A 9,916-nucleotide genomic window follows, 5' to 3' on the forward strand; every position below is an offset into this window, starting at 1 on the left:
CAATCCCTGGTGCTGGCAATGCAACAAACCAGCTGACTTGAAGGGAAACAATTAAAAATCTCCCAAAATCTGCCTCCTGGCTGTGAGGGAGGAAGGAAAGCACAAGCTCAGCTCACAGTTCTCTTCTGTTTGTGCACATATTGTTATACGATGGTTTAGCATACTACTCAAGCATGGTCACTGTTCTCAAAGGAACCCGCTGCTGCCACACAGCTTTCTTCTGAAACAGGAAAACAATGAAGTCTTGTAGCACCTTAAAGACTTGACAGAATTTATTGTTGTACAGTGGTGCCTCGCAAGACAAAAATAATCCATTCCGCGAGTCTCTTCATCTTGCGGTTTTTTCGTCTTGCGAAGCAAGCCCATTAGCGGATTAGCGCTATTAGCGGCTTAGCAGGCTTAGCGGATCAGCTGATAAGTGGCTTAGCGGATCAGCTGTTAAGCGGCTTAGTGGATCAGCTGATAAGTGGCTTAGCGGATCAGCTGTTAAGCGGCTTAGCGGATCAGCTGATAAGCGGCTTACCTGATCAGCTGTTAAGCGGCTTAGCGGATCAGCTGTTAAGCGGCTTAGCGGATCAGCTGTTAAGCGGCTTAGCGGATCAGCTGTTAAGCGGCTTAGCGGATCAGCTGATAAGCGGCTTAGCGGCTTGGGAAAAAGGGGAGGGAAAGGAAAAAAACCCCGCAGGAACTCGCAAGACATTTTCGTCTTGCGAAGCAAGCCCATAGGAAATTCATTTTGCGAAGCGCCTCCAAAACGGAAAACCCTTTCGTCTAGCGGGTTTTCCGTCTTGCGAGGCATTCGTCTTGCGGGGCACCACTGTATAAGCTTCTGCGGATTAGAGTCCACTTTCTCAGCTGAATTGCGTTACACATGGGAAGAGTGGAGAGCAAAATTCTAAGCAATGGCTGCAAAATGAAAAAAAGGTACAGCCAGTGACAATTCTGTGCACTTTTATGATGAGCAAGTTATAATTCCCTGCAGCAGCAGTTGATGTGACACAATCATTGTAGCTTTGCTGTCTTAATTATCACTGGGAAAGGAAGCAATTTTCTTAACTGAAAGCAAAGAGGATAGAATCAGGTGCCTTGAAAAGTTTTAATTTTTATTGGGTTTCGCAGCCACTCTTGACCATTTTTGTTTTTGTTCTACCTGTGTTTATTTCATTTAAGCACACACACCTACCAATGGCAGCAGAATGTGTCAGTGGTCCCATTATGATTATGTGCTTGTAACCACACACACACACACACACACACAACCACTCTTGGGATAATACAATACACTTCGTGCTGATGAAATCCATGTTTTATTATGCCAGAGCTATGCCAAGTGACTTTGCTGTGTCCTTCTTAGAAAGCTAACTGGTTCTTTAATTACACATTCCATTGTATTCCATAGGTTCCCTGGGAAGATTTGCGTTATCTCTTTGGTGAAATTATGTACGGTGGACACATCACTGATGACTGGGACCGCAGACTCTGTCGCACGTATTTAGAAGAATTTATGAAGCCTTCTCTGGTAATGTATAGATTGGGGGAGATGAGAAAAAGTTTGTAGACTAAATGTTAGGAAGAACTTCCTTACAGAATGACCAGTTCAACAATGGAACAGACTGCCTCAGGAGGTGGTGGGCACTTTTGTTAAGAGATTTTTTAAGCAGAGACACCTTCCAGGGATTCTGTAGCAGTAGATTTCCCGCACTGGCAGCTTGTCAGACCATTTGAGGTCCCTTCCAACGAAGATTCTCTTCCACTTGCATTAGCGACATTGGCAAGCAATGCATCCTGGTCTTAAAAGGCACATCACAATCTTAAGTGTGCTTAGAAGTAAATACATATGGTTTTGATGGAATTTATTTCTAGGTAAGTGTACTCAGGGTTGTGGCACAAAAGTGTAATCTAGGCCAGAATCATTTCTACATAACGCAATCAGTTTCACTGGGGTTTAAGAATGCCCAGATGGAATAGCAACCTAGCTGTTCTGTCTTTTCCAAAAGTTAACCATTTATGTAGAGGCAGTAGGGGATGGCAAGTAGAGCATCAAAAGATCATTTCTGCTATGCAACATAGATAGCCCTAAGGATATTCCATTTCCCCCCATTGATTCCGCATTTGGAAGTGTGTGCAGTGGTTTAAAGTGAAGTGAGTTTGCTTGCATCTATTCACTCTGTTGATTCTGCTTAGCTGAATAAAGCACTACTGGGTCACTGCCACCAGAGCTATACGTGGACGCGGGTGGCGCTGTGGGTAAAAGCCTCAGTGCCTAGGGCTTGCCGATCGAAAGGTCAGCGGTTCGAATCCCCGCGGCGGGGTGCGCTCCCGTTGCTCGGTCCCAGCGCCTGCCAACCTAGCAGTTCGAAAGCACCCCCGGGTGCAAGTAGATAAATAGGGACCGCTTACTGGCGGGAAGGTAAACGGCGTTTCCGTGTGCTGCGCTGGCTCGCCAGATGCAGCTTTGTCACGCTGGCCACGTGACCCGGAAGTGTCTCCGGACAGCGCTGGCCCCCGGCCTCTTGAGATGGGCATACAACCCTAGAGTCTGTCAAGACTGGCCCGTACGGGCAGGGGTACCTTTACCTTTACCTTTTTATTCACTCTGTAATGACTAGGTTTTCATGTGTCACAAAGCCACATTCAGTTTAGCACAATTGGAAGTCAATTGGAAGACCCAGGAGTGAGTTACCATGGAGATGGGAAGGATAAACACTACTGTACTTCTGACCTCCATGGAAGCTGATTTCTCTAAATGACAGTTAAGGTCAAGGGGGCATGTGGGAAGCTTATTCCGCTGGTACTGCTCTGCATCTAGCCCTTGGATAAGAATTACTATTTCTAGGCCAGGCAGTCCATTAACCTTCAAAAGCCTGAACTTTCATTCAAATAAGTGTCAAATACAGGTACAGAACCTGAAAGAAATGGTGGGAATTAGGTGCTCTTAGTTAACTAACCCTAGGTGCAGGTCTACTTACATATTCAGAAACAAGATAATTCATTTCGGTTCAATTGGACAATGGTCTCCTGCAAAGCACACTAAAAGAAACAAAAATTCCTTCGTTGACAGGCAAGGTAAACATAAGCAATGGCCAATGGATATACCACATTTGTCTTAGTTTTATGCTTAACTGGGATCTGGCATGTGTCTGTATTTATTTGCATTTGTTAACAGGGTAAAGTTGCATTTAATCATTAAGGTAGTCAATAGATCATGCATTTTGTGACGCACTTAAATGGGACTAGGCATGTATTTAACCAAATCAGACACTGCTGATTGATGGCTAGATAGAAAGGCAGGATTGCAGCCTTAAATATTTTAACCCAAAGCCGCTGGGTGGTGGAAGGGATTGAACTGCCTTGTCCTAAGCTGTCCAAAGTGAGGATGGGTGCCTTCTCAGCATCCATAGGATTGCACACTTCAGTAATAAAATAGCCCTAATTATAGCAGATATAAAAGGTTTACACAAAGTGTGAATTGATGATAAGGAAAACATTCTTCTTTCAAAATATTCAAAAAATGCAGGTTCAAAACTGAAGGAATTCCTACTGTAAGTTTTTTTTATAAAAACAAACAAACACACACCCACCCAAAAAAACCAACCCAGAAATGTTGGGTTGACTTTTTTGTTTTTCCCTTTATATGCTCGCACCCTACAGTTCTGCTGCAGATTGGTAATTACTACACTCCTGTTAGGGATAAGACTGCGGACGTGCTGCATGCACAAGGCCATGCAGACAGGTGCATTTTGATCACAGTGGGAAAATACTGGGGTTTCTCATCAGCAAGCACATAATGTGAGGATGTCTTTGAGAAACCTGACAGAGCCAGGTTTCCTGAAAGCATCTACCGTACATAGCTGTGTAAAAAATGCACATATAACACATCAAATATACACATTTTGTCACAGCCATAACAGATGGAGTTCCCATGCATCTATGGTAGAATAGGGTTTGTAGACTTCTAAGTTTTGCTTAGAACATTTGTTTTCAACAGCTTGAGCCCACTCTCTCCCTCAGCAAACTTGGGATCCTCTGTGCCAACAGAATTAGAGCCTGGTCAGCCCCCCCCCCAAGAATTTCAAGATGGGTGCAGCTTGCCCACCGGACATTCCCCTGGCTGGGCCTACCTGCAGCTGTGGCAGGCCCCGCTGGGCATACCTGCCTTCATGCACGCACTTCTTTCAAGCCAATCTATTCAGCTCCTCCTAGTTCCTGGTTGTCACCCCCCGCATAAACATTCCATGGATATCGAGTCATCATTGGGCTATTTGAGTTGGTCTCTCTCCCCTCCCCCCCCCAGTTTTTTTCCTGGACCAATCTAAAAATTACCCCAAGTTTTCTTATTCTTTCCTCTTGTGCATAGGTGGTAGTTTTGCATAAGCACTGAAAAACTTAGACCAGAAGTTCCTGTGGCATGGAGAAGGGGGTGGGGAAATTAGGGGTGGAATTCAGAATCATGCTAGTAATGTCATTCCATCCAAACAAACAGGGGTCTTCTCCACCGCCACCCCCACTGTTTTGGGGATTTTCACAATCCCTCAGAGCCAATTGTGGGGGGCACAGGGGGAGGACAAGGGAAAGCACCATTGTGCAAGCAGCACAACTCCCACTAGCACAACTATTGAGTTGAATCCAACCCTGTGTTTCATTGTTACAAATGGAGCTCTAACGTATCATGTTTCTTAGTCTGCTGCTGTCATCAAAGGTGTGTCCCATGAATTGACACTGCTTAAAGACATCTTGAGACCAGATTGTCTGAAATATGCAAAATACTCAACGTCGTTTATTTCCCCTCCCTCCCATCAACTACAGCTTGAAGGCGACTTTGCATTGGCTCCAGGTTTCCTTGCTCCTCCCAATTTGGATTACTCAGGATACCACAAGTATATAGATGAAATGCTTCCACTCGAAAACCCTGTACTGTATGGTCTTCACCCGAATGCTGAGATAGATTTCTTGACAGTTCTGTCAGAAAACCTTTTCAAAACACTCTTGGAAATGCAACCCAGAAATCTACTTGCTGGAGAGGTATCAGGGCAGTCAGTAGAAGAAAAGGTGAGATTATGGTGCACTGCAAAATCTTAGTTCCATAAGCTTATTTCGACCTCAATACATGGCTTGCTATGTAGGAGGAAGCTTGAATGAATCTTACCTTTGGGCAAAAACGTTTTGCCATTATGGTCATAAAGAATGTACAACAATCTCTGCGATTCCCTCCTTCCCCGGGTTCCAGCCAGACTTAATTAAAAACCAAAACAGGTTCCAACACAGGAAAATTCAGCACTGACATACATTGGCCATTAGTTTTTAGATCACATTTTTTTTCAGTTGGAGTGCTTCTCCTGTGAGAAGTGCTAGTCCTATGTTGGTGGTGTGGCCTTGCCCCCTCAAGTGAAGGAAATGCAAGTGAACAATCCATGTGTTCTTAGTCCCAGTTCACAAAGACCCCAGGATGATTACCACCCTTGTACAGTAATTTTTCACCTTCTGTTATACTGTCATAACAGCATAACAGGGTGAAAAGGGTGCTGCCCATCAACACCCAGTTGTGTGGAATGGGAGGGGAGGATAATGTGTATAAGCCTTCAAAGGCGCTGGTTATGATTCTACAGTAGTGCAGAATAATGCATAGCTAAACAGAAAGCTACTAGGAAACACAGCTTTTAGTAAGGAAAAATACCTACTTAGCATAATTGAAGGGGCTTGTACATTTGCAGACTCCATTTTGGCTAGTAGAGAGGCCTGCTTCTTTAGTGTGGCATCTATCAATACCACACTGCAGAATTAGAGGGCATGAGTGATGAGTGAATTATAAATTAAATTGAAGACAATTTAATTTGAAATTGGGACACACTAATCCAAGTTTCTCTTTTTTAGCTTGTTATCCCCCTTCTAAATGCTGAGCTGGCACTTTTAGCAGTGCCACGTAATGTTTGTTCTGTACTTGCAATGAATCAATCTCTCAGTGCAACTGCCTGTACTCTTTGAAAGTCCCTCATAATATCAGGTCACCTTTGCTTTGCTGTTTTTGGTGCCTGCTAAAAGCTTACTAGTTTAGGCAAGCCTACCCAGGCACGTTAATGCATATATTTGTTTTAAAGCAGGTAAGATTTATTTATGTTGGTTTATGTAAACCATTTTAAATGTTATATATAAATTTTGCAAATAAATAGCCTTTAACGTCTGCCTCCACCCATCTAGCATCAACAACCTGTTCTACAGAGTTGGTTATATCTGGTGTTGTGCAAGAATTCTGCCAATGTAGCAAAGATTCAGAGGTAGCTGGGTCAGGGCATTAGCAGCAGCAAAATATTAAACACACCAAGTGGCTTGCAGGGCACATACTGGAGGGACTTTCAAGGGAACGTACATGTGGTCAAGCAACTTCTGGTGATTTTGCTTTGCATTTATTTTTCAAGGTGAAGAATGTCCTGGATGAAATTCTGGAGAAGTTGCCAGAGGAGTTTAACATGGCTGAAATAATGCAAAAGTCTACTATACGAAGCCCTTACATTCTTGTTTGTTTTCAAGAATGTGAGAGGATGAACATTCTTGTTCAAGAGATACGGAAGTCGCTTAAACAACTAGACCTCGGTCTCAAAGTAAGAGAAATATATTTATTATGAAAACGTATTTAAAAGAACTTGGGATTTAATTTTTCTCCCTCCAAATGTCTAGGGTGAGCTGACGTTTTCTGTTACCATGGAAGCTGTGCAGTCATCACTGTTTTATGACCTGGTACCAGATGCATGGACCAAACTGGCTTATCCATCCACTTACAGCCTTGCCCAATGGTATGTTCAATCATAGTCATTCACTTTACCTGTCTTACACATAACAAGGATTCCAATTCTATTAAACATTGAGCATGTTTGACCAATAACTGCATAGCAGTGTCATTTTGATGTTAATCGTGAATGTTTCAGGATTTAAGAGGGTGGTGGCCTCTTTTTCCAGGATACATCTAAAGGCAGGGGATGTGGGTACCTCCAATTATTATTGAAAGACTGCATTCTTACATCTCAGGTAAAGATACAAAAGGAGGGCACAGTTGCCCCATTCATGAGTTTCATGTCTGCCATGAAAGCACAATCCCTTGAGAGAAGTAATAATAATCCACCAACAAAAGGCTATAGATTATAGGCTAGCAAATCACAATTTTGTTTTTTAAATTATCACTTCTCATGACATGTTGATCCCTTTGCTGCTTTTCCTTCAGGTTTAACGACCTTCTCATGCGATGCCGAGAACTTGATATCTGGACACAAGATCTAGTACTTCCTGCAGTGGTGTGGCTTTCTGGCTTTTTTAACCCTCAGTCTTTTTTGACTGGTATGTACTATTGACTTATAAAGGTCAAGTAAATTAGATCGCACAGTAGGGCTACAATTTTTATATAATGGCTTACTGAGGGTTACTTTTGTGGAATTTCCAATGTAACTAGCTCTTAAGAAATATGAATATGAAGTGCTAGTGTATTACAGATGGAACAAATGAGAGCACTTCATTATAAAACTTTCTCATCAGGGCTAAAATGCTGTAAGTCAAGGCACTGACAATTGAGTGACATACTGAATCAGCAATGCTTTAAGTAATACTTGAGATAGCACGATCTAGAAGTATCAAAAGCTGTAACGCGGCTGAATATAATAAGCAGGCATGGGGCCTTATCAGTACTTGGATGAGAGCCAGGATGGAAGCATAATTTAAGATATCTTCAAAATGCACTAAAATTATATTAAATTAGGTTCTATTAATTACAATACTATTTCCACAATCGAGAAAAGTTTAGCAGTTCACTTCTGTAGAAAGCATGTAACTAGATTGCAAAATGACTGTGCATCTAGGATAATTTTATTTCAGTGGGAATACATTGCTTCTGCAAAAATCTGTGACACACAAAAAAACAATAGGCCCAAATTTTTAAGAAAATGTAGATTTATTCTTGCAGCAGAGTTGGGTTAATTATATGTTCTTTGCTATGTTTAAGATTACCCCACACCACCCACAGTCATAGTTTTTAGCCATAAAATGATCCATCCACCTAACCCATTTTTCCCCCTTGAAAGCCATTATGCAAAGCATGGCACGGAAGAACAACTGGTCTCTGGATAAAATGTGTCTGACTACGGACGTTACCAAAAAAAGTAGAGAGGACTATGGTCATCCACCAAGGGAAGGGGCATATATATTTGGCCTTTTTATGGAAGGTAAGTTTACTAGAGTCGGTAAGCATTATGGACTCAAAAATGAAATGTAGATTTAGGCACCCACTCATGAAATGGGCCAGACACAGAAAATGAAAGTATACAACAAGTACCAATGTTGCAATCCAGAAGCTGTTGATGAGGTCTAAACACTTGTCTTTTTCCTTCAAGGGTGCTGTGCAGCCCAAATGGTACAAAGGAGTGAGAAATCAAGTTTATATTCTTTTCTGCTGTTCCAATTTTGAAAGCTTACATGAAATGAGGTGCTAGCAATCTTCTCTGAAAAAGCCACACTCAATAGGTTGACCCACTGTCTCAACAGAATACCAGGTGTCTTATACCAGAGGTAGCCACTATTGTGCCCTCTGGCAATTAATGACCCAGAATGGTCATGAATGATAGAAACTGTAGTCCACTAACATCTGGAGGCACCACACTGGCTACCCTTACAGAACAAAATTAAATACTACTGTTTTATTGTTAAATCCACTACTATTATGCAGCATTTTATATTAGCTGAGATACCTTCCACGCAATTCTATAGGTCCTTACTTGAAGATATAAACACTCCCAATATTCTCTACAGTATTCCAAAAATCTGCGAGTCAGCACATGCCTGGCATTATGCTATGGCTGTATTTACTATACTAGTGATATAACCCCCAGAGATACATTCAATGGTATTCTCTTAAACTACTCTTTTTAAAATTTAAGTAAAAAACTGTGTTTCTCTGGTTACAGGCGCTAGATGGGACATTCAAGCTGGAGTCATAGCTGAAGCCCGACTAAAGGAGTTGACTCCAGCAATGCCAGTCATCTTTGTAAGAGCCATCCCAGCAGACAGGCAAGAAACGAAAAACATTTATAAATGCCCAGTTTATAAAACGAAAATTAGAGGGCCTACATATGTCTGGACTTTTAACCTCAAAAGCAAAGAAAAGCCAGCTAAGTGGGTGCTTGCCGGAGTAGCCTTGCTTCTGGCAGTTTAGCAGGTACAAAATTCTAGCCCAGCCTTTGCTACGGTATAAGAGTTTGAGCAGGAGAGCTCTGTTCATGTTGAAATATCATGTATATTGCTTGGCGTTATCACACGCAGCCCTAGGGGATAGTGACACACTGCTTAATATCAAAGCTCTCTAATATGCAGAACATGAAAATGCACCTACAACTAGACATCTCAAAAGCAGATGAGTAATTTAACGGTGTGTGCAACTTACACCTGAAACATCGTTTGTAGGCAGAGGTACAAAAAAAGAGTAATCTTTAAAGGATGTGTACCTCAAGAAATGTGCTGTCCTGATCATTTTAACATCAATATAAAAATATATTAAAATAAACCTTAGGTTAAATACTCCAGTGTATAAAGTAGTCCTCTTATTGCCACAATCAGTTTGCTGCAACAGCCAATGTACTGCCTGTCTGCACCACGTTTGATCTCCTTTTGCAGTTCTCACAACCTGCATGCACATGACTGTGTAGAAGGATATGCATATCCTGGCTATGGTGTGTAGGTGCAGGCTAACTTGGAACGGTGGCCCCCAGGAGTTTAAAAGCTTTTGAAGTAACACCTACTTATATGGGAATTAATATTTTGGGGTAGGTTTAGTTTAACTAATATGCCAAAGAGATTTGTTGCAGTTGAAATAATAAACAGTAGGATTCTAGGAATTCTCCCTCTGGCAAATAATATGTTGCTCTAGCACTGTTTCTAAAAT

General features: G+C 41.9%; 1 protein-coding gene across 5 annotated transcripts in view; it reads left to right on the forward strand.

Annotated features, from left to right (window-relative positions):
- The window catches only part of DNAH11 (dynein axonemal heavy chain 11), a 149,272-nt gene extending 140,029 nt beyond the window's left edge, over positions 1-9,243 (forward strand). For 4 of the 5 annotated variants that reach the window (XM_053409647.1, XM_053409649.1, XM_053409648.1 and 1 more), the window contains 6 exons: positions 1,400-1,519; positions 4,807-5,049; positions 6,414-6,596; positions 6,673-6,788; positions 7,214-7,326; positions 8,064-9,102. In XM_053409647.1, the coding sequence (XP_053265622.1) occupies positions 1,400-1,519; positions 4,807-5,049; positions 6,414-6,596; positions 6,673-6,788; positions 7,214-7,326; positions 8,064-8,254 (966 nt within the window). In that variant the 3' untranslated portion in view covers positions 8,255-9,102. Of the gene's footprint in view, positions 1-1,399; positions 1,520-4,806; positions 5,050-6,413; positions 6,597-6,672; positions 6,789-7,213; positions 7,327-8,063 lie in introns of all 5 variants that reach the window. The other variant, XM_053409651.1, reaches the window with a different exon arrangement.
- The last annotated feature ends 673 nt before the right edge of the window (positions 9,244-9,916 follow it).

This window comes from Podarcis raffonei, chromosome 12 (genome assembly GCF_027172205.1).
Source record: "Podarcis raffonei isolate rPodRaf1 chromosome 12, rPodRaf1.pri, whole genome shotgun sequence".
In the NCBI taxonomy this organism is placed as follows: domain Eukaryota; kingdom Metazoa; phylum Chordata; class Lepidosauria; order Squamata; family Lacertidae; genus Podarcis; species Podarcis raffonei.